The 23,799-nt window shown below is 49.7% G+C and overlaps 1 protein-coding gene across 7 annotated transcripts in view; it reads left to right on the top strand.

The window, feature by feature from the left end:
• Positions 1–23,799, top strand: part of Ttc7a (tetratricopeptide repeat domain 7A) — a 113,857-nt gene that overhangs the window by 7,468 nt on the left and 82,590 nt on the right. For 3 of the 7 annotated variants that reach the window (XM_078029250.1, XM_078029248.1, XM_078029251.1), the window contains exons 2-5: positions 348–511; positions 6,053–6,332; positions 20,055–20,185; positions 23,014–23,129. In XM_078029250.1, coding sequence (XP_077885376.1) covers positions 348–511; positions 6,053–6,332; positions 20,055–20,185; positions 23,014–23,129 — 691 coding nt within the window. Of the gene's footprint in view, positions 1–347; positions 512–4,599; positions 4,672–6,052; positions 6,333–7,806; positions 7,865–20,054; positions 20,186–23,013; positions 23,130–23,799 lie in introns of those variants that run through there. The other 4 variants (XM_021725832.2, XM_078029252.1, XM_005324494.5 and 1 more) reach the window with 4 other exon arrangements.

Raw genomic sequence — 23,799 nt, 5'->3', positions numbered from 1 at the left:
TTAGCCTTCATTTTAAATTCTGAAATTCTGAAAATTTGTCTGCAAGTCTTGAGAACTCTGCTGCCTTCTCAACTGCTTAAACCTGGCAGGAAATAAACCCAAAGGGGAGATTTGTGTTGTGATCATGGTAGTATGCACCCCACCACCGCCGCCGCCGTCTTAAAGTCTGTTTAAGTTTATGGCAAATGTGTCTTTATTTTCTCAGACCTGAGCTGTTCCTGTCCTGGGTGGTGTCCTTGGGTGGTGTCCTTGGGTGGGGGGGGGGTCCAGGAGTACCATATCCACATCTGCTTTGTTTAAGGGTTGTGGCCCTCACTACCCACTCTGATCCCTGGCTTGTTTTTCAGATGACTTTGGGAAATTGCTGCTGGCAGAGGCCCTCCTGGAGCAATGTTTGAAGGACAATCACGCCAAAATAAAAGACTCCATCCCTTTGTTAGAAAAGACTGATAGCAGAATGAATGAAGCCAAAGATTACCTGAGCAGCATCCTTAACCACGGGAAGCTGCCGGTGAGTTGTCAACCACAAGCTTGGGCCTCCTTGCCTGGCCTGTTCTTTCTTGTCTCCCATCTGCTGTCCAGACTCCCTGAGTCATTGGGTCACCTGAATAGCAAGTCTCTCTTGAGGTTTCAGTACAAGGGTCACAAGCCACATGTGTTCTTGAGCACTTGCGATGTGACTTGTCCAGACTGAGATGTGTGTGAGTGTAGAACACGTACTGCAAGTCCATTATATAGTACTAAACAAGGAACATAAAAGAGGTCACTCACTTTTTATATTAATTAATTGCTTACATGTTCAAATGAGAATCTTAGACATATTAGGTTAAAGAAAACATTAAAATTAATTTTACTTGTTACTACCTTTTAACATGTGAATGAAAATTTTACTAGAAATTTTTGAATTACACATACAGCTCACACTTGTGACTTAAGTTATATTTCAATTGGACAGTACTTGGTTGATCTAATATGTGCCTGGCGGTTTGGGCTTCTTAAAGGGTTCTTGGGGGAAAAAAATATCTCAGCCTGTGATCTACTTAGAAACAGCAAATAGACAGAGCTGAATAGCAAGAGAAGGCTTCAGAGTAGAGCAAGCCAGATTAAGTCTATGTGCATTTATGAGTGCCTATTATATGCAAGGCACTGAAGAAAGGTGGCAGAGGGGTCATAGCTTTGTATAGACCTTTGCTTTTCAAAGTGTGATCCACCCACCAGCAATGTGGGTATCACTGGGGAAATGGGTGGAAATGCAAGATGTGAATTAGAATCTGTGTTAATAAGAGTTCTCAATGATTCACGTATACATCGAAGTTTGAGACTGTTCTAGATTAATATGTATCCTAAGTTATAATAGGGGTATGCGTATGTCATTAGACTTAAAGAAGAAGTGATTTTTCAAGAGGTATTCCAAAGTAATATATTTACTTTCTTTAGCATTTATTGCGGTGTGCTATGTACAATGTGTTATGCATGCTGAGGGCAATCCAGAAGAATCTAGCATGGACCTTCAAGAAGGTTTCAGGTCTACGGGGAAAATAAGTTTTATGGGTAAATAAGTAGCCTTTGTCCCAGGTGGACTGTGATATATGCTACAGGAGTGTTACACATGAAGAGACAAGTATAAGGGGGACTCTTCCCTGGTATGAGGTAAAGAGCAGACTTCAGATGATGATGGTACTAGAATTGGACCTTCCTAGAAGCTGATCTGGAATAGGAGTCTGGGGTATGGATAAATAGATAGGGCTGAGCATTTTAGCCTAAGGAAACAATTTGTAATTGAAGGGTTCCTGTTATAAAGAATCTCATCAAAGTTGTGAGTTTAGCAAAAATGAAGAAGCATGGTGGGTAATTAGATTGTAAAGGCATATCCAGGATGGAGAGGTTACTAGAGCACCAACTAAGACAGGTGGGGCTTATTTTGTAAGTAGTAGAGGGCTAGAGGTGGAGGGAGAGGGGAGACTGTTGCAAGTTCCCAGTTTCTGCTTCTAGGCAGTAGGAGGTTTGCACTAGGTTAATATAATTTCTTGACCCTGAGCTTAATTTTTGTACAAATGGTTTCATCTAAATTCTATTTTTGTTGTTACTGTTTTAAAAATAGCTTTTTTTTTTTAAATAGAGAGTTGGTGGGGGGGAGAGAGAGAACCTTCCAATATTTATTTTTCAGTCTTTGGCGGACACAACATTCCCGTTTGTATGTGGTGCTGAGGATCGAACCCGGGCCGCACGCATGCCAGGCGAGCGCGCCACCGCTTGAGCCACATCCCCAGCCCTTAAAAATAGCTTTTTAATTTTTTAAAAAAGTTAATATGTGCATTACAGGAAAAATAAGAACACAAGCGAAGAACAAAGTCATCCAGTCAAGCAGCCTAGTTGGACATGCCCCTCTAGGTCATGCATTTACATACACAACATCCCATTTATTAAATGCAAATCTAACTATGTTTTATTAAACAAAGACATACATAGGCACCAGTAACATGGAGGAATTTTCTGTTTTCCAGGTCAAAAACTTGATATTGATTTAAGTAAACTAAAATATTAAAAGCAGTCTGTGGGGAGAGAGGAGGAAGATGGTGGAATGAGATAGACATTATTATCCCTGTGTATGAGTATGATTGCACGAATGGTGTGACCCTATATCATGTACAGCCAGAGAAATGAAAAGTTGTGTTCCATTTGTGTAAAAATTTTTTTTTTTGAAAAATTGGGCTGGAGTTGTAGCTAAGTGGTAGACTACTTAACTAGCAAACGTGAAGCACTGGGTTCGAGCCTCAGAACCACATTAAAAAAAATAAGTAAAATAAAGGTATCATGTCCATCTACAACTAAAAAATTTTTTAAAATTAATTTTTAAAAAAGCAATCTGGGGAATCTCTGTCTTATTCTCAAAGATAAGGTGATTTCTCCATGTGGATTTCCTTGCACCCCAAATAGCTGTGATGAATGAGAAGGGGTGTGGTCCTGAGGCACCTCCACTTTGGATCATCTTTAAGATCCTGTCCAGCAGGCACTGTAGTGCGCACCTGTAATCTCAGCAGCTCAGGAGGCAGAGGCAGGAGGATTTCGAATTCAAAGCCAGCCTCAGCAACAGCGAGGAGCTAAGCAATTCAGTGAGACTCTGTCTCTAAATAAAATACAAAACAGGCCTGGGGATGTGGCTTAGTGGATGAGTGCCCCTGAGTTCAATCCTCAGTTACCCCACTCCCCTCGCTCCGCGTGTCCCCCAAAAAGATCCTGTTCAGCTCATTTGTATCCAAGTAGGTGAAAACATGCCACTTGCTAGATTTCTGTTGCCCACTGAGCTCCAGGCATTGTGGCATCCTATTGAGGCTTCCCGATCACCTTCTGCAATGGTATTTACTTTTGCCCCAGTTCTGAGCCCCAGGAAAGGTGATCCCTACACCAAGGACCACGCTAGCCTAGTAGGTACAGGACTGGAACCGAGGCCCATCTGTTCTGTCTCTGCATCCCAAGCTCCAGTGCTCTCTGTGCCTCCTTGGTGCTGCCTCCCAAAGTATTGGAATAGAAATAAAATAATTACTTAATTTAAGGATTAATTTAAGGATGATGATAGCCCTCCTGCTTTAATAGGTCCCATGTTAGGAAGTATTTCCTCATCTGTTCTTTCCCCCGTGTTGCTGTCTCCATGAAGTCATTCTTCCTTTCATATGGACAGGGAGGATGAGGCACAAATAGAATAGGTGACTGATGATCCATCACACAGCAAGGGACCCCCCCCCCCCCACAAGCTGAGCACTTGCTGACGGCTGCCTAGCCTCCTTCCACTGGACCAGGTTTATGGTTGAGTAACTTTTTTTGGGGGGGCTGGGGGGAGCAGTAAGGAGATTGAACTCAGAGGCACTCAACCACTAAAGCCAGTGTCCCAGCCCTATTTTGCATTTTATTTGCTTAGCGCCTTGTTGTTGCTGAGGCTGGCTTTGAACTCTTGATCCTCCTGCCTCAGCCTCCCGAGCCGCTGGGATTACAGGCATGCACCACTGTGCCCGGCTAAGAGTAGCTTTTTAAGTAGCACACGTTCAGCTTTATGAAACAGTCACTGCATCGCTCCTAATTTTTCCCCAGCTTGGTGGAAGCTCTATTGTAAACTGTCATTGGTCCACTAGGAGCCACCACTAGGCACACCCCGTCATCATGCCCTGAAATGTGTCCTTGTGAGCCTCGCTGTCCCTTCCCCATGTTCAACAGAAGTAGGTAATCATAATAATTACTCATACCCTGTATTTATCTAGCTCCTTTCTCAGGAACAATTCAAAGTCTTCTGGACTTTGCCCTATTAATGCTCTTAGCATGGCTGCCATGGGGTGTGGGGAGTGGGTGCCCTTGCCTCTCCCTCACCAGTGAGGACAGTTAGGACTGAGCAAGGAGGAAATGAGCCCGTGGCTGGAGACCAGTACACAGAATGGCAGAGTCATCGCCTGGCTCAGAAGTGCTGTAGGCTGCACCCTTCTGGGGATGTGTCATCTGTGGCCCTGGCCCAGGAAGTGGGTGGCCTCTTTGGGAAATAAATTCTATGTCAAATGCCCTTGAAAAATTCAGCCTTTGAGAGTTAGCCAGGAGTCAGGGCAGACCAGGGGAGCAGGGGCTGATCGAGCCTAACCTGAAGACGTGTAGTAGGGGTTCAGCAGAAGGGTGTCCTCTGGTGCTTATGTAAGCTTCCCCAAGGGGGTGGGCCTGAGCAAGGCCCAAAGATGGAAGAGGATCTGGGCAGGCTGAGAGGAAGGAGCCCTGAGTGAGCAAAAGCAACAGAGGAATATGTTTACAAAAACCAGAAACCAATAAGGGAAGGAGACTTCGGCCTCCCCGGGGCCTGGCTCTGCCTCTGTTTTCCTTCTCTTTGTTGGCTTCTTGGAGGCAGTAGAGGATGGGAAGTGCTCGAGGCTCCCCTGGGGCCACAGGTATCCCAGCTCATAACTCCTCATAGGGAAACAAGGGAAGGACCTTCCTACCAGTGACAGAGGCCAGGGGTTGGGGCCAGAGCTGTATCTCCAGGGAGCTTTGTGGACAGATTGGTGCCCTTGTGGCAGGGATACTGGCCAGAGCCTAACCCAAAGGGATTATGGGTTGGCTGAGCAGAGGGATAGAGGGAGGGGCTGCAGCAGATGCCTCACGAGGTGGGGGACCTCGGAGTGGGACTGGGCTCATGGCCAAAGCCAGAACCCAGTGCCAGAAGTGGTCCAGCTCCAGGCTGGCTCAGCCTCCCTCAGCCAGCAGCACTGGGCGCTCTCTCTGGCTGTGAACACAGCCTGCACGAGGGAAGGTGTGGTCGAGGCAGACCAGACCTCCTGAGGCCCTTTGGGGCCCTGAGAGTCCTGTAGGGTGGAGGTTTGGGTGCAGGCCCCTCTTGAGAAAGTTTGAGAAAGAAAGCAGGTTTGAATCCAGGTACTTTTGGCCTCCTGGGCTCTGCACTTTGTTCCACTTCTGATAACAGCAACCTGGCAGGCCCTCTCCTGTCTTCTGTCCCACACTGCTGATATGGCTGTTCCTCTTCTAGAAGATCCTGCTGCTGTGGATGTAGGTGTCAGCTTCAAGGGTCCTCGTGGCTCTTTCTGAGGCCTTTTCACCCAATTATACACTTGCATATGTATTTGTATATGTATATAAAGAGGACCCCCAAAATTATAAGCTTCAGGCAGGCCCCACAAAACTTGGCTCAGTCTCTGTGCGCCCTCCCCTCCCCCACTTGTATTCAAGATAAGTGCCTGGATTCCTAAGTGCCAGATCTGGGCTGGAACCTTTGGGTGCTTCAGGAGAGGGAGGACAGGGCCCTGTCTATAGTTGCCTGGAGTCTAGACAGTCCTCTAGCATTAAGGACTCATAATCATTTCCTTAAGAGCCACATTGTGCACAGTGGCTCACAGTCTGGAGGGAGGGGACTGTGGTCATCAGGGAAGGCTCCCTGGAGGAGATGGGGAGTTCTGAGCAGGGCATGAGGCTATAGCTCAATGGAGAATCTTCATCCTAAGATACCTGGTGGGGAAGGGGTGGAAGCTTTGGGGCAGAGCCTGCTAACGTGTCCTTGTCCTTACAGCCACAGTACATGAGCGAGGCCATGCTGATCCTGGGCAAGCTGCATTATGTGGAGGGCTCCTACCGAGATGCCATCAGCATGTATGCTCGGGCTGGGATCGATGACATGTCTGTGGAGAACAAGCCCCTGTATCAGATGCGACTGCTGTCGGAGGCATTTGTCATCAAAGGTAGCTCTGAGCACTGGCTTGGGCTCCCCATCACCATGCCCAGCCCATTCCACTCTGGCCCCCAGGTGTCTGGAGCAGGTGGCAGCTCTAGGGCAGTGGCTACAGTCTCGGGTAGGTCTGCGGGGCACTTTCCAGGTACTGACCCCTGGGTAATGCCCAGACACTGCTGTCCAGGCTGGGCACTGCTGATGGCAGCTGCTGTCCAAGTGGGATATCAGAGAACTCAGGTTCTCATCCTGCCTCTGTTGACAACCAGTTACCCAGTTGTGTGCCCTTGGGCAAACCACCTCTTGACCTTTCTTGGCCTCAGTTTATGTGTCTGTAAGACAAGTTGTTGATACCTGCCTCCCAGGGTTCCTGTGACCAGGAAGAATCAACTGAGTTGTGCAACCAGGTTCAGAAAGGCTAAAAATTGTGCCATTGTGTACCAGGCTGGCTTTAGTGACTGACACTGGCTATACATGGGTGCTCAAGAGTGTAGAGGAGTCTCGTTCTTCAGGTGTTGGACATCTGTTAGGAGCCGCCCAGGGAGGGGTTGCTGGGATCCCGTGATAAACAGTTCCTGCTCTGGAGGTACTCATAGTTTTCCCAGGGCAAAGGGCAGCCTGAAGGGAACTTAGGGACACCAGGTCGATGATACAGGAATTTCATGAGAGGGATTGTGGACAGCCCAGTCAGGGAAGTCATGCCATTGGACAGGCTTGAATGTGCTAAAACTTGCCTGCCTTCAACTTCTAGCCTCCTTCTTCCCCAGATCCATAAGCCCTGGGTTGGGCGTGAAGGTGGGCCTTGGTGACAGTGAGGTCTTAGGAGCCTCACTGCCTAGACTGTTGTCAGGAATCTTGGAGGTTTGATCATCCCCCTATTTCAGCACAAACCAATCCCCAGAGAAAAGTCTAAAAAACCCACCAGTGGTCCTGTGGGGATTTGGGACCTGGCATGGGTAGAGCAGGTGTTACCCTCTTTCTATCATAGGTAGAAACATGTTTTCTATCTTACAGAGGAAAACTGAGGCCCAGAGAGGATATGTACTTTGCCCAAAGGTACCCCGATTTATGGTGGAGCCAGGACTGGAACTTCCATTCTCTGATGCTGGCTTTGGAATATGTGCACCCTGTCCCTGCCCCAACACACCCATTCACTTGTCTCCTTTGGGTCCCAGTAGGCGTGACAGTGACATCTGTGGAGGACACATCCTCCTGGAGGGGCTTTCCTGAACGTTGTTTGTCCACCCTGGGTGCCTCTGTCCCTTCCCCCCTGAGTCCACACTGTCCCAGGAAACCTATCGAGTCAGTCCTGTGGGCAGACCCAGCACCAGCTTGCGGGAGGGAAGGGGCCCTTCCGGGAGGGCCTAGCCTGTGGGGGTCTTCTCCCTTTGCTCACCCATCCCCCTCGCTGTGCCTCTGGCACAGGCCAGTCTTGGGGATGATCTTCTGTTGGCATTGGGTCCTTTGGTCTCTTGGAAACCACTTCTGCCATGGATACCCTGAAGCGAAACCCTCCCTTGGGTGTCCCTTTGGTCCTTCCTCCTGTCAACCTGGCTCAGTACATACGGCTCCTGTCTCCTGCTCTCTACTCTTTCTAGCATGCCTCCAGCTTCTTGGGGGAACACAGTCCTGGTGGTCAGAGGTCCTGCCGGGGAGGTAAGGAGCCGGCGCTGCTGGCAGGGGCTGCTGGATGGCGGGCTGTGCTGACTTCCATCCCTCAGTGACTGCACGTGGCCCCCTTGCCTGCCTCCTCTCTACCTGTCCTCCCTGTCCTGTTGCAGTGACTGCACCTGCTGCTTGGCATGCTAAGGCTCACCTGACCCTGCGTGTGCCTGAGACCATGCACCAGGCCACCAGGGTGTGCATGACGTTGACTTTCCTGGGTTGGGGAGGGTCTGATAGATGTCTCCATGAAGAGAGTGAAAGGCCACATGCAAAAGGGGATGAGGAGAACTGGTCATCGGACTGGCTTTGTTTGAGAGCAGTGACTGCAGAAGGTTCCTAAGCTCAGGAATAATATCCATTAGGCCCTCACTCCAGGCCATGTGTGCCCCCACTGAATCCCCATAGTCGGTGTCCCCTGCATTCCATTCCACAGTAGGGATAGGTGGCTTCTGTGACATCTCATGGGAACACCGGAAGTGGCAGAGCCCATATTTAAATCTAGGCAGCCAGAGCTCATAGACATCCTGTGGTGGTGCTGCTCAGAATTCTAGGCTGAAGGCATTCAGAAGTGAGTAGGCCCCCCTCAGGGTACAGAGGAAGAAACCCGGTGAAGTGCGACTTACCTGGGAGATGGATTGGCTTGCTTTTGGACTGGAATCCTCCAGGTCCAGGCAGCCTCTTAGTGATGGCTCTGGATGGCCTCCACAGGAGCCTCCCTGGCCTCCCAGCGCTCCTGGTCTGGCCATTATAACATGGCTTTGAGACCGTTTTGTGTTGGGTTCTGTTCATGGTTCCATTTGATGCCACCCAGAGGGGTGAAGAGCTTGAGTTTGGGACCCACCTGGATGGAGGGAGAAGACAGGGCCCATGTGCCCTGGGAGAGCGTGAGCGGGCCAGGTGGGGAGGCTCTGTGGGGCCCAAATATGGGCGTCTCCAACTTGGAGTTGTTGTTCTTGTTCCAGGAAATCAGGATCAGGCTCTGCATACCTGCCCCACCTTCAAAAGACACCCTCACCCTTTTTCCCCTTTAGAGCAGACAGACTTGGCAGTGTGACCCTCTAAGCATCACTGATAAGGACTCAGTCTTTTGGGGCAGTGGGGAGTGATGCGCATCCTTGTTAGATCCAAGGAGCTCTCTGACTCTCTGGGAGGCTTCGGATGCCAACCAGGGAGCTTGAGCACTGCAGCAGTCTTGAGATGTACATGTGTAGGTCTGTGGGCTGGAGAGCACACAGTGGGTAGGTTGAGTCCACCCGGTGAAAGGAGTTAGTGTCCATATCACGTTTGTTTAGAAACAACAGAAAACCACGTTCCCCCCAGTAAGATAGAAAAAATAAAATGCCTTTGTGGGAAGACCTGTCATTTCCACATCTGAGTGGTCTGTGTTTAGCACCCACCCCCATTCCCTGTCCCCAAGATTTTAGTCACACCTGGGCTCAGAATGACCAGTTCTTGCCAGGAGTAGAAGGCTAGGTTAGGGCCTCTCTATGGCCCCTGGAGGTGGACTGGGCCCTGTCAGAGGCTTTGGCTTTGGAGGAAACCTGGCTCTTTTCTAGGTCCTGCCTCTAGCACTTCCCAGCTGCTAAATTGTCTGTCACTTAATAATGGGTCCATCCTGTGGCCAGTGGTTCCTAAGTCATCTGCAGGCCTGGGACAGAACGGAGGCCCCTCTACTGCCTGTCACCATCCCATGTTCAATCCTTCACTCCCCAAGTATCAATTTCCCAAGTCCCTTGGGTATATCTGATCTTTGGTGGCATTTCCAGCAACACGAGTCGCAGACTCTTCCCACTGGAAGGATCCTCGGGTGTGCCTGGGGGTGGGTTGCCAGGGACAGGATTAGCACATGTGCTCCACCAAGGAGCATGTTAGAAATGTAGACTGTCAGCCCCACTCAGACATGCCAAATGAGAACCCATACTTCACACCATCCCTCGTGATGTGCATGCACATATGGTTGGGAAACACCACCCGAGACAAGTTTAATGAATGCTTGTTGACTAACCTTCATCCCCACTGTGAGACGAGAGGAGGTTATTGTGCCCTTTATGGACAAAGACACTGAAGCTTGCCTGTAAGTAGTATTGGTGGCCAGATGGATGTCTCCAGAGCTGGGTGCTGTGTGTAACCCAGGAGCCTACCAGCAGGTGATGGGAGAAGATTGCAGTTTCCTCCTAAATAGGCTTGTGCCAATGAAGGCCTTCTCCCCTGCACCTTCTTCAGCCCTGGGGGGAGCAGAAACTGAAGGGATGAAGCTCTGTACCACTTCCCCAGGGTCTGCTTTCCTGAGAGGCGTGTGCTGGTGGGTGAGTTGTTCAGAAAATCTCCTTTTCTGTTCCAATGTAACTCTTGCCATCTTGGGCCAATGTGGAAGCTTCCTGCCTCCTGCCCCATTCCTCAGACCCAGCTGTGGCCCCATTGTTACTTCTGCCACTCCATTGTCCCCTCACCAAATATGTCAGACCAAGAGAAGGCCCTGGGAAAGAAAATATCTCTGGGCTAATTCCAGGAATGGGTTACTGCTGAGGGCCATTTGTGATCTTGTGCCAAGCCGAGACATTGGCATTTGGCAGGTTACAGGAACATATTTTGGATGGAGCAGCCCTACTGTGGTCCTGGTATGTTTGGGAACAGGGAACATCTTTCATTTACTCTGAAATACTTGGGGTTCAGGGCCCTTTCAGGAGAGCCTGTTGGCAGCACACCTAGTTCTTGTGAAGCCCTTGACTGAGCCCTGGGTTCTCAGTTGCAAGTGCCCATGACTGTCAGCCCTGAATTCCTCTGAATTCCTTGAGGACAGCTAGTCATTTCTGCACCCTCAACCAATCTCCTCTCTCCTTTCTCCCCTCCTAGAGCCCCACATGTCCTCCAGACGAGATCTGCTCCTGGTTCCCAACATAATCTGTGGGGTCTTGGCCCTTCTTTTTGTCTTAAGCCATTGTCCTTAATGAGCCTGTCCTTTTTTATTTTGCTCTGCACGTGAATCATGATGTCCCAACTTCCAGTTCAGACCCCTCTGCACCAGCAGCTCCCCTTTCTCGTACCATAGCATCTCTCCCTCCTCCAAGCCCACTTGGACTGGGTACGGTATGTGCATCCCTATTCTTCGCAGTCAGGGGTTAGTGGGCTTCTTCTTCCAGAGGTCTGGCTTCTTGTGTTCTTTCCAATGAGGTCCCTGGCCCAGTTCCCATGGAGAGAGTACAGTTCACAAATAGTCAATTCAGCAAGCACCTGCCGGGTTTTCAAGATGAACAATTAGGGTCCCTTCCCTTGAAGGAACAGCAGGCAGGTGACCAAAACCTGTCGCTTTGTGGAGTTGCTCCTGGAGAAGCAGCTCTTTGGGTGGAGGAGCTAAGCATGTAGTAACTGTGGGCAGAACTTGTGTGGCACTCAAACTTTCTGATGCCACTCTTTCCAATCCAGCCCTTGCATCGATGGACAGGTCTTAGCATCAGTGAGGTCTGTTGTTTGGAAAAAGCTGGAAAATGAAACACCTGAGTGTGTTGCTTTGTAGCATATTACTGTGGGCTGCTGGGCAGGATGTAGCTGTGCTGTGTTGGCCTGCTGACTGCCCCCAGTTTGCTTTATTGCAGGCTCTCAGCGTTTTGTCCACCTGACAGGGGCATTTGTGAAGCGTTCCCTGTGGGCTTCTGCTCCTGGGCAGCCCACCTCTTAGTGGAAGTAGACCACTGGAGATAACTTTGGAGTTGAAAGTTTAAGGCCCTATTTGTAGCTCCCAAGAGCTCCTAGCTGTAGGCCTTTGGGAGCTGAAGACTATTACTCAAAGTCCTTGGCTCTAGATCCAGACCTGAGCATTCTGCCCTCAGTGGGAGGCCTCTTGCCTCCTCTCTGTCTCCAGCCCCCCATTTAATGGGTAGGCCACTGGCTGGGCTGGCGGGGCTGGGGGCACATGCCCTTTCCCTGAGAGCTGCATTTTGTTCCTGCCACACACTGAGAGCCACAGCAGGAGGTCCTTATGAGGTCCTGGGGAGGTGGTCAGGCCTTCCCCAGGCCCAGCCTATCTCCTATTAGGGTCCTGTCTCTCTGTCTTTCTGGCACTCCCTCTAGCAGGGGTAGGGGATTTCCAGTTCCAAAGATCTGATTTGACCTTCAACCGTCTTGGATTGTTGCACCTGGGCGAAAGGGCTCCTAATCCACATCACCAGGCTTTTTAAATTTTTTATTTTGAGACAGGATCTCCCTAAGTTGCTTAGGGTCTTGCTAAGTTGCTGAAGCTGGCTTTGAACTGCGATCCTCCTGCCTCTGCCTCCTAAGCCTCTGGGATCACAGACATGTGCCACCTCACCTGGCTCTCAGGTGTCCTTTGACTGATGTCCTAAAAGTTTGGTCCCCGTTTGCTTCCCCATGAAGTGTTGCACAACCCGTTTCTTGCTCAAATAGGGCTCACCTGGTTGTCAACATGTCTTAGGATCTGGGCCCTAGACCAAGGCTAAGCAACAAATTATCCTCTTTGTTTTCGTGAAAGCACCAGGGGATAGCCCAGCTTTGACAGGCATCCAGGATGCTGCAAGGCCTGCTCTTTCAACATGGCGAGCCTTAACTGGATCAGTCCCAGAAAGCCATGGTGCCACCGTCCACCTCTGAGGGCTGTTCCATGGCAAACGGCTTCCTTCCCCTCCCCTCATGCCTGTGTCCCTTCTGCTTCTCTGACACTTGCTTAGTATGCTGACAATCTGGAGAATGACCTCCACTTCTCCCCACAAGTTCCGCTGTGAGCCTTTCAGGCCTTAGACATCGATGCCTAGTTTGGGGCTTACTGTGGCTCCACAAATGGGCCACATTGGGAAGCAGCCATGCCCTGATTCAGCCTTAGCTGTGAAGAAACACAACCCCAGGTCACAAAAAGTACCGCAAGGAATGCTGGGTGGTGGAACTGCTGTGCACGGTGATGGTGATAAAAGCCAAGTGCTCAGCCGCAGTGGAGATTGTCATGTGTAAATTCCTTTCTCCCCACCCATCAAGGCTTTTTTGCTGTTTTGTTGTTACTCTGTTCTCTATTGGTCAGTGCGACCCTAAGGTATTCTGTTCTCACCTGGGATTTTATGGCTTATTGAGATTTTTAAAAATAAGAACACCAGGCTGCTCCCAGGGCAGGAGGGTGGTGTATTTGGTTTCCATTTTATTTTGTTTTGTTTTTAAGCCCTGGTATGACAGGAATGAGCTGTTGATCTTTCTCAAGGGGTACAGACTGTCTGCCTTGTAGTGAAAGGGTACGGCCTTGGTGTTGCTGCTCTGGCCCCAGAGGCGCTGACCTGCAGCTGGAGAAAGGAGTGGGTCAAAGTTGGGGCAGCTCAGGAGGAGGCTGGGTGTGTTCGTGTGTGCTCACCAGCCTTCACTGGGTGTCCTGGACTGAGGGTTACCAAACAGGACAAGATGCATCTTCTACCAGCCGGGCACTGGAGGCAAGGTGGTAAACAGAGCCACAGGAGGGAGGCCATGGGGCTGGACAGGCAGAGGGCATATGGTCTCCCTGCCTCTCGTGCTGGCAGCCCTCACCTCCGTTGTTGGAGGCTACACGAAAGTGGTCAGGGGAAGTGAAAGGTGCACAGGGGTTTGAGGAGCACATCAGAGAAGCCAGCATCAAGACCACCCATCGCCTGGTCGGGTAGATACCTCTGACTCAGCCTTGGATGTTTACATGAAAGTAAAGAGCCTGACTTTTGGGGACCTCTGTGGGTCTCTAAGGATAAAGGAAGATACCTGGGAGTCTGGGCTTTGTGTCAAAGCCAGAGGACCTGAATCCCATCTTCCCTCTGGCACTCTTAGCTAACGGGTCATTCATTCATTCCAAGAATGAATCTGTTCTCCCTGAGACAGCGCTCTCATCCAGAGCCCTGGGGAAGGTTCAGCCCCTACCTAAGCATTGTGAGTGCATCATGAGCATCAGCAGAATTGTTTTCTAAAATCATGTATTATCTTTGTCATATTTCATTTGATCTAATTTTCATGGCTGCAGTACAAGCTAGGCATTGTTAGTGATCTCATTTTTTGTTTGGGCACACTGAGACTTAGTTCTCTGTAAACATTCTGAAATGTTTCTTTCCAGTCTTTTTTTTCTTTTTCTATAGGTTTATATGGGCTTTTTAAAATAAAAATAAGTTCATAGCCAGTCATAGTGGTGCACACCTGTAATTTCAGCTACTCATGAGGCTGAGGCAGGAGGATCACAAGTTTGAGGCAACCTGGACAATTTAGTGAGATCCTTTCTCAAAATAAAATTAAAAGAAAAAAAATAAAAAGGTCTGGGGATGTAATTCAGTGGTAGAGCACTGGCTTAGCATGTGTAAGGCCCTGATTTAATCCCCAGTATTACAAATAATAATTATAATCACAATAGTTCATATGTTCATGTTTTACCATTTGCTTTTTAAAAAATTTTTTTTAATTGTTGGTGAACATTTATTTATTTGTATGTGGTGCTGAGAATCGAACCCTGTGCCTCACGCATGCTTGGCAAGCATGTTATCACTGAGCTATGACCTCAGCCCGTTACCATTTGCTTTTTAAAGTTAATATTTTATGACTCATTTTTCATGTCTGTATCAGTGTAAGCAACTTCAGAGCATTTCATTGTAAGGATTCATCATGGTTTTGCAAACTGTCCTGTCTTTGGATCTATATACTATATCTCTCTATATCTCTCTCTTTCTCCTTTTTTTTTTTTTTTTGGTACCAGGAATTGCACTCAGGGGCACTCAACCACTAAGTCACATCCCTAGCCCTATTTTGTATTTTATTTAGAGACAGGGTCTCACTGAGTTGCTTTGCCATTGCCGAGGCTGGCTTTTAATTCGTGATCCTCTTATCTCAGCCTCCGGAGGAGCGGCAGCTGGGATTACAGGTGTGGGCCCAGTTTAATCTCTTTTTTTTTTTTACCATCATAAAGGATGCTGCAGTGGCTCTCCTGGAAGCTAAATTTTTGCATTCATTCAAGAAATACAATTACTGGATCAAAGAGTAACATTTTTTGGAAACTTGAATACAGAAGCCAAATTGTCTGCCTTTTTTTTTAAAATTTATTTAAGAAATTGTGTTAAAATATAGATATCAGGGCTGAGGGTGTAGCTTAGAGGTAGGGAGCCATACTTAGCATGTGCCAGACCAGGAATTTGTGTGTTTGTGTGTAAATGTTAAGTGTACAAGTTCACGAAGAACATTATTATGCAACCAACCTCTAGAACTCTTTAATGTTCACATTGTTATGCAACCAATCTCCAGAACCCTTCTTGTCTTGCAAAATGGAAAGTGTGTCCCCATGAAATAACAACTCCTTATTCCCTCCTCCCCCATCCTCTTTTATTTTGGTAACCACCCTTTTATTTTCTGATTCTGTGAATCTGGCTTCATATAAGTAGAATCATACAGTGTTTGCCTTTCCAGTGTCTGGCTTATTTCTCTAAGCATAATATTCTCAAAGTTTATCTGTACTGTAGCGTGTGTTAGAATTTCCTTCCTTTTTAAAGGTGAAGAACACCACATTGGATGTGTATACCATTTGATTTTGTCCATTCACCTGTCTGAGAGCCTCTGGCCTGTTCTACTTTTTTGGCTGTTTGGAGATGCCACTGTGAATATGGATACTCAACTCTCTCTCCAAGACCCTCCTCTCCATCCTTTTGAATCTGTAATGGAGATGGGGTTGCTGGGTCATGTAACTCTTATTTTTTTCCTGTTCTGAGGAGCCGCCATATTGCCCACTTTTGAACATGATCTGTGAGGGTTCCTCCCTCCCTGGCCTTAAGGCTCCCTCCTTGAGGGCTGAAGAACGAATTGTATTTCTTTCCTTCTTCCCTTCACTTGAGGGGCCCAGCTCTGGGTTTAATTCTCTCTTGGGAGCTGGCTGGGGCAGGGCGGGGGAGTGTGTCCCCCACGTGGAAAGTGCAGTTTCTACAGCACAGGAAGATATGTGGCTCCAGGCTCCCAGGCTCCCAGGGCAGGCCTTCTTGGAAGGCAGCTGCCGGGATGGGATGAGTCATCTCTGTCTGAAGAAGCTGGGACCAGCCTGGTGCTGGGCCCTGACGGTGCCAGGATCAGATTGCCTACAAACTGAAAGTGCAGAGTTCATGAAAAAGAGGGGCCTCCTCTTGAAAGGGCCTCTCGTTTCTCATAGGCTTGTTAATCTGGGTGACCACACAAAAAGGCCTCTTTCACAGGTGGGAATCAGTAGGCCATGTGGGAACTTCCTGGCAGCCTGGGCTTACTGCCCACCCCACAGGACTGTGCCACAATTGCTGGGATCCTTGCGAGCCAGGCTCAGGAGGGAGTCTCCACTGTGGACCTGGTGATGTTGCAATACGGCCTCCAGTGCAGGAGTGCTCACGGGGCAGAGGCATAGAAACCCTGGGTATGTGTCCAGTCAGACATTTGTGGGCAAGAGAATGAGCCTTCATAGCAGTCAGAGAAAAAGTCTCAGGTAAAAATGCCTCTCTCTATGGGCAGAACTAGGTGATTGGTGGTGATCCTACTGAGGAAAAGCCCTTGCCATCTTTGGGAACCCTTTTGGTCTTGGGTATGTTGGAATTTATTTTGCAGAGGACCATTCAATGGATATATCCTCTTGACATTGATCTTTTATTTCTCTGGATCACAAACGCTTCCTTTAAAAAAGGCGTTATCTGCCAGGCACAGTGATACACGCCTGTAGTCTCCCAGCTACTCTAGAGCTGAGGCAGAAGGATTGTGAGTTCAAGACCAGCCTTGGCAACTGTGCCAAACTTTGTCTCAAGAAGAAAAAAGGACTGGGGACGTAGCTCAGGTAGAGTGCTCCTGGGTTCAATGCCCCAGTATTATAAAAATAAATAAATAAATAAAGGCATTGTTTTCAGATGAGTTTTCATACAGTGAGATGTGTGCAAATCTTAAGTATTTAATTTGATGAGTTGGCCTAGTGTAGAAACCCAGAGTCCACAGTCTAATAAGGATGTAGGACATTTCTGTCACCCTAGAAAGTTCCCTGAGGCCCCTTTTCGCCACCTCCACCCCCCACCCCAATCACTGATTATTTTCCATTAATATATGTTAATTTGCCTTTTTCTGAAGGTCATGTAAATGAAATTACATAGCATGTACTTTTTACATCTCGCTTCTTTTGCACAATTTCTCAGGAATCCATCCATTTTATGTGTGTATAAGACACACTTATATGCTGCTTTTTTAAAAAAACTGAGTATATAGCCAGGCACAGTGGCACACACCTGTAATCCCAGCGACTCGGGAGTCTGAGACAGGAGGATCACAAGTTCAAAGCCAGCCTCAGCAATGGGTGAGGTACTGAACAACTCAGTGAGACCCTGTCTCTAAATAAAATACAAAATAGGGCTGGGATGTGACATGCTCAGTGGTTGAGGGCTCCTGAGATAAAATTCCTGGTACAAAAATAAATAAATAAATCTGAGTATAATTCTATGGTGAAAATACACCCCACTGTGTGACTTCTCTAAGAACTGCTTTTTAGGGAGAGAGAGGAACTCCACTGGGTTCTACACTCAAGCTTGCCCAAATCTGCCCATTCATCTGGGTTTCTAATCCCTGCCCTTCCTGAACATCCAGTGGTAGAGCACTTGCCTGGTGGGCACCAGGCCCTGGGTTCAATCGGCAGCACTGGGAAGAAGAAAAATGGGCAGGTAGGAGATGCAGCTAATGTGTTCTGCTGCATCAGAAGCAGGGAAATTTGACCAGGGAGGGCTTCAGAGAGGAGGTAGTTTTGCTCTGAGCTTTCCGGAAGAGCGGGCTTAGAATTCTTGGAGATGCATCTTAGTAATAATCCCCAGCAGAGTGGAAGGAACAGTTGAAGTACAAGAAGGCGGGGCCCACAGGCAGGTGTTCCTCACCACTTCACATCTGGGGGAGGCTGGGCCAGCTGCTGGAACCTGCGGGTAGCCTGCATCATCCATCCCCGTGCTGGGCCAGAGGTGGGGCAGGAAGGAACCCAGCCACAGCACCTCTTTCTGAGGACCACTGGACTACTGTGTTAAGCACATCCACTTTACACCTCTTAGAATCAGTTGTGTCCTGCCACCTGCAATTGGTCCAGGCCAGGCCTCCCTACAGGTTGTACAGGCCTCATGTCTGGAGGGGAGGCACTGGGACAGCCCTAGAAGAGAGCAAGAGGGGACTGACCTCCTCCTTGCCTTCTCTGTTCCTCCTCCCTGTTGAGTCCTCTGGAGTGAGGAGCTTTTCCCTCCTAGTTGTGAGTCACTTGGCAGCGGGCACATGGACACTCAGTGACCCAGGTAGCTGAGTCCTTGGGTTGAGCAGTGGCCTTCACATTTTGTGCCTCCCTTTGCCCAGGCCAAGGTGTCCTGACCTTTGGACTTAGTCACACCCCAGCCTGGCCAAGGGCAAGGTCACTGAATCTGTATGAGTTGAAATGGAGCCAAGAAAAGCAGAGATAATTCCTTCCCTGTGTTTGCAGAGCACTTTGTACTTTGTCAGACATGATCAAGCTTGTTTTTTTTTTTTTTTAAATGACAATATAAGTCAATATTGTCCAGTGCCCACTATGTGCCTGGTGGGAGAAGAGTAAACACCGTAAGACCGATGCCTTGAAGGAGCCTGCAGTCTGGTTGAGGAGACATGAGAATAATAAGTGTAAGAACTAGTGAGACAGGAATATGTACAGACCAGGGATCACAGGAGGGAATCGTTGGTTGTACCAGGGTGAATCAGGAAGGGCTTCATAGAGGAGGTATCATTCGGTGGGTCAGAAGGTGAGCAGTACTTTTGGGTGAACTTGGTGGATAGTGCATTTTAGGCAGAAGGAGAAACTGGAGCAAGTCAGGAAGCCATCTCTCAACCAGCAGTCAGGAGCAGGAAGTTGGATGTGGATGTGGTCGGCAGGGTGGGAAATTAGAGGTGACAGGGAATTGGTCTTGGAAGGCCTGGAATGGAGCATCGGAGTTTGGACCTCACAGACAGCAGTATGGGGAGACTTCTACAAAAAGCCCCATGGGGAGCAGTGTGCAGATTGGGTTAGACTGGAGTGAGACTGGAGGCAGGGAGGTCAGTTAGGAGGCCAGTATAGTCATCCACTCAAGAAATATTGCCAAAAATGAGGCAGTAGGAGAAAGGGGAGGGGAGATTGAAAATGATGATGACTTGGATTAACAGTTGGCGCTTGGGGCTGGTAGGGCAGGAAATAATGGAGGATTGCATTTTTAGCATTCCTTTATTAAGTTATCTTGAATATCTGTTGCGTGTAAGGTAGTGTGTGGGGCACAGAGATGAGAAAGACATGGGTTCTGCCCATTGGGAAGTGATAGCCCTGGAAGCATTTTCTAGTCAGGCCTCCATTAACTTCAAGTGACAGAAACAATTCAAATTAACAAAAAGAAAACAAAAAATGTTGGTGGGGGGGAGCGGTATTGCCTCATATACCGGAAAGTTCAGCAGGCTTTCTCTAACACTTCCAGGCTGACCTCTGGTACTAGCTCAACAACCCCAGTGGAGAAGAGTAGCAGTTCCACGATGAGTTCTTATTGGTCTCGACTGGGCCATGTGCTTACTCTTAGCTAGTCATTGTGTCCCTCATCTTTGGCTTAGACCACAGGAGGGGTGGTCGGAGGGAAAGCAAGTGTCATCAATGAGAGACGGGATGTGAATGTCTTTGAGGCGCAAAAGGAGCAGGTGTCCACTACAAGCAGATAGGACCTGGACAAGGGAACCTGTGCAAGGTAGAGACATGGGAAGGGCACATGCAGAGGGCTGTGTGACCTGAGTACCTGCTCGTGGGCGCAGGCTGGGGATCGTGGTGGTCTAGGAAGACTTCAGTTTGCCCACACAGGGCTTTCAGCCAGTGGGGGAGGACAGAGCTGGCCACGGTGACCACTGTACAGCGTAGAAAGATCGGAGCATCTGCAGGGTGGTGGTTTTCTTCTATTCACTGGAAGGAGGCACAGGAGTGGCTTCCTGGGGAGTCGACCTGCAAGGATGGACAGGAGTTGGACTGAGGGTGACAGTGTGAGTCCCCATGCTGGGCCTGGGGGGCCTTCTCCGCCCGTTGCTTGCTCCCTGCTGCTGCTAATACCACCAAGGCTTTAGCTTCTCTCCCCTCCGCAGACCTCCACCTCCCACTGGCTGCTCCAGAGCATATGTCCCCTCGGGCGAGCCCAGCCTGGGCCCGTGGAAGGGGCAGGTCTCAGGGGCTCTCTTCCTCCCGCAGGCCTCTCCCTGGAACGCCTGCCCAACTCCATCGCCTCCCACTACCGCCTGACCGAGCGGGAGGAGGAAGTGGTCGCCTGTTTCGAGAGGGCCTCCCGGGTGGCTCAGGTGTTCCTGCAGGAACTGGACAAGGTGAGCTGGGGGTCACAGCACCAGGCAGTAGCTGCTCTCTGTGGAGCCCCTGTATCTGCAGGCCCACGCTAAGCCCAGAGGTCACCCTGTGCGAATGAGAACAAAGTATCTCCCTGCCCCTCAGGGCAGTCAGCCACCTCGGTTGGAAAATGTAGCATCAAACTTCTATTAGAGTGAGACTCTCGACTGCCGTAAAGTAGGTTGAATAAATAAATGGGTCTCTGTCAGCTGTAAGAGAACTCTGGCAAACTCAACTTTTAGGAGCAAATCTACTTTATCTGGTTCACCCCTATGAAGAGGTCTTCTATTGATCCCTGTTTAGTGGATGAGGTTTAGAGATAAATCAATTGCTTGCCACTGTCCCCTTGGAAGGAGCAGTGTCAGGTTGGATCTTGCAGTTAGATGTCCTTCCCTGCTCTCGGGTGCTGAGAATCACCTTGCCCATCCCCAAGGCTTTCAGAGGTGGGCAAAGAGCTGACTAGCAGGGTGCTGGCAGTGCACAGGCCCTGGGTTCCCAGCTCCCCTGTGGTGGGCCTGTCTTGACTGTCTGCAGGTGGTACATTCCAGCTGATGGAGCATCCAACCCTTCCCCTGCTGAGGGGCTCTGGTTTGGGTTGATGGAGGAGAGGGGAGGCAGGCAGGGAAGAGAGACAGACCCTGCTAACATAAACCACCACTCCTGAGGACCTAACACGCATTCCTTAATTTGACCCTCCTACTGACTGGATGAAGTAGGTGCTGCTGTTATTTCCATTTTACAGATCAGGAAAATAAATCTTAGAGAGGAGTTAAACAGCTTCTGAAAGTTCATGGCAGTGAGTGAGTGGCATTGGCAGGAACACTGAGGCACGTGGCCCTGGCACCTGTGGGAGAGGGGTGGGGTGTGCTGGGCACTCTGCCTCCCGGAGACTTAGATGGTAGATGGCAGATGCTCTGCAGGGTAGGTTAGGATTGGTGCCCCCGAGGAGGAGGTGGTCCTGAGCCGAGAGACACCTGAGCCTCCCCTGCTGTGAGGAATGGCAGGAGGTCAGCCCAGGGGTTTTGGTGATGGTCCTTGGAGGAGTCCACCTCAGGCCAGACTTCCCCATAGCACTGCTGGGCCCATCCCTTGCTATGGGGGCTGCCCTGTGTGTTGTAGGTTCTGGCAGCATCCCTGGCCTCTACCACCAGGTGTCAGCAGCACACACCCCCGATTGTGACAACCGGAATGTCTCTGAAGACTGCTAAATGTCCTCCGAGGGTCAGATCACCCTCTGTTGAGAGCCACTGGCCTGATTCCCTGCCTGATTGGACTTCAGGAGGAAAAGAGGTGGCTGCACATACAGGCCCCTGCATCAGCAGAGGCCTCTTGAAGACTGGGCCTCCACGTGAACTCCTTAAGGTCATCGGGTCACCACTAGACAGCAGTGTTTTAGGGGCTCTTTACGTTTGCATGTGTTTCCAAGGACACTTTCATGAAAAAGATGTATTGCCCTCAGCTGGCTTTGGTCTTTTTAAAGTTGGTGAGCTATGCAGCTGTCTAGGGCTGAAGTCACCACCTGGTGACAGTGAATGGACAAGCAGGCCTCAATAATTGGTATCTCAAGTTCACAGAGGGCCATAGAACTGTGCTTCTCAGAAATGCCTCCTGTCTTCCCGAGACCCAGTCCTGACTTCTGAGATCTTAAGGAACGCTCTTAAATCTACTTTGATTTCTGAGAGCTAAGTTAAAGAAGGGCTTGTTTTCTTTTTTTTTAAGTTATAGATCAAGAAAGGTGGCATACTGAAGGCCTGTCTCGGCAGGACTGGGTGACCCTGTCAGAGCTGAGTCTTGAGTGACACTCAGTTAATAATGTCATTAATCCTGAACCAGGGTCTCAGCCCTGGCATGCGCTGGCATGCCATGGTGTATAGCAGGGACGGTGCAGTGCCAGGCAGGTGGCTGGCACTCCCAGGTGGGATGAATTAACCAATAAGAAGTAAGTGGCCTGAACTCTAGAGCTGGCCAAATTTGAGTTTGAAGTCCAGGCTCACACAGCTGTGTGACCACGGGCATTTTCTCGGCCTGGGTTTCCTCATCTAGTGAAGAACACAGACCCATCCATGGACGACTATCATAAGGCTTAAGTGAGGCTTGTGGTGGCTGTTCCCCTGGTTTCCTTTCCCCCTCTTTTTTTACTTGGGTTCAGGAGACAACCCCTGAAGAGCACGGACCCAGGTGGAGCGACCTCTCTACCTCTGCTCAGGCAGTGGTGCTTGCTCACTGTGGAAGGGGGCCGTCTCTGCCCAGCCAGGAACAGATAGGGGTATCTGCGAGTAGTGAGAGGAGAAGTGTGGGGTCTGAGCCTGACTGCCTGGCTCTGCCACCCACAGGCCGAGTGACTGGGCAGGAGGAGCATCACATCATGCCTCAACGTTCTCACCTTTGAAATGGGACTGAGACAGTTCCAACCCTGGAGCATGGCTCTGAAGATGAAACGAGTTAATGAATTTAAAGCTCTGTGACTGTTGAACAAATCATGTTAGACATGGGGCTTGTGGGCTTCCAGCATATGGATAAGGGGAGGAAACTTGAGACATGTTGGTTTTGTATTTTTGTGGTGTCAGGGATTAAACCCAGGGCCTTGCACGTGCTCAGCAAGTGCTCCACCCCTGAGCTGCGTTCCCACCCTTAGACGCACTTTCAATCTAAGTGAGTTGGGTTGAGTTTTATCTGAGCATTGCATAATGTGCCCTGTAGGCAGCTGGGACTGGGGTAGGGCCACTTCCTCCAGCTGGGCTGTCGTTCCCCAGACCCCTTTGCCTCTGAACTGTGAGACAGCGGCTCTCCCTCTCTGTTCTCTTCTTAGACCACAAACAACAGCACGTCACGGCATCTGAAAGGCTCTCACCCGGTCGACTATGAGCTCACCTACTTTCTGGAAGCTGCCCTCCAGAGCGCCTACGTGAAAAACCTGAAGAAGGGGTAGGTCGTTGCTGCGGCTGAGCAGAACCTGGACCTTTCTCCTTGGCCAGTGCTTTTGATGCTGCCTCAGCTCTGGTCTGACCTCTGTGTGTGTGTGTGTGTGTGTGTGTGTGTGTGTGTGTGTGTATGTGTGTGTGCATGCACACTCTCCAGAGAGGATGGAGCCGGGCTGGCACATGTCACATCTTGTCAGACAAGGCTGTGCAGAAGGGCCGAGCTTCAGAAGGCTGCACGCCCTGGGGGACACCACTGAGAAGGAGGGCAGGAGTGACTGTCTTCAGAGGGGGGAGGGGAGCCAGGCCTAGAAGGTGGTGTTGAGGGCACAGAGGGAGGGAGTCGCTTGGCACTGGCCTGCTATCATCCCTTGTCACCGAGGTATAGGCAAAGCCATTTTACTTCTCTGATCTCAGGTTCCCCAGAAACCAATTGGGAAGGCTGATTCTTGCTCATTCTAGCTTCCAGAGAACAGCAAGGGGAATCATGGTGAAAATAACAAGCCTGGCATCATTTTGGGGTGCCACTGTGGGTGAGGGAGCAGGAAGCTCGCTGCCTGTGTGGTGTAGTAAGGGCACCTTGTTCTTCCCGGCCCCAGTTCCATGGTGCCTGGGATGCCTGCCTTGGTAGTTTGCTGCTGGGTGAAGCAGGAACCTCTCAGTGAATAGCCAGGGGG

Source organism: Ictidomys tridecemlineatus, chromosome 12 (assembly GCF_052094955.1).
Source record: "Ictidomys tridecemlineatus isolate mIctTri1 chromosome 12, mIctTri1.hap1, whole genome shotgun sequence".
Lineage (NCBI taxonomy): Eukaryota > Metazoa > Chordata > Mammalia > Rodentia > Sciuridae > Ictidomys > Ictidomys tridecemlineatus.
This window is presented reverse-complemented; position numbering and strand designations above follow the sequence as displayed.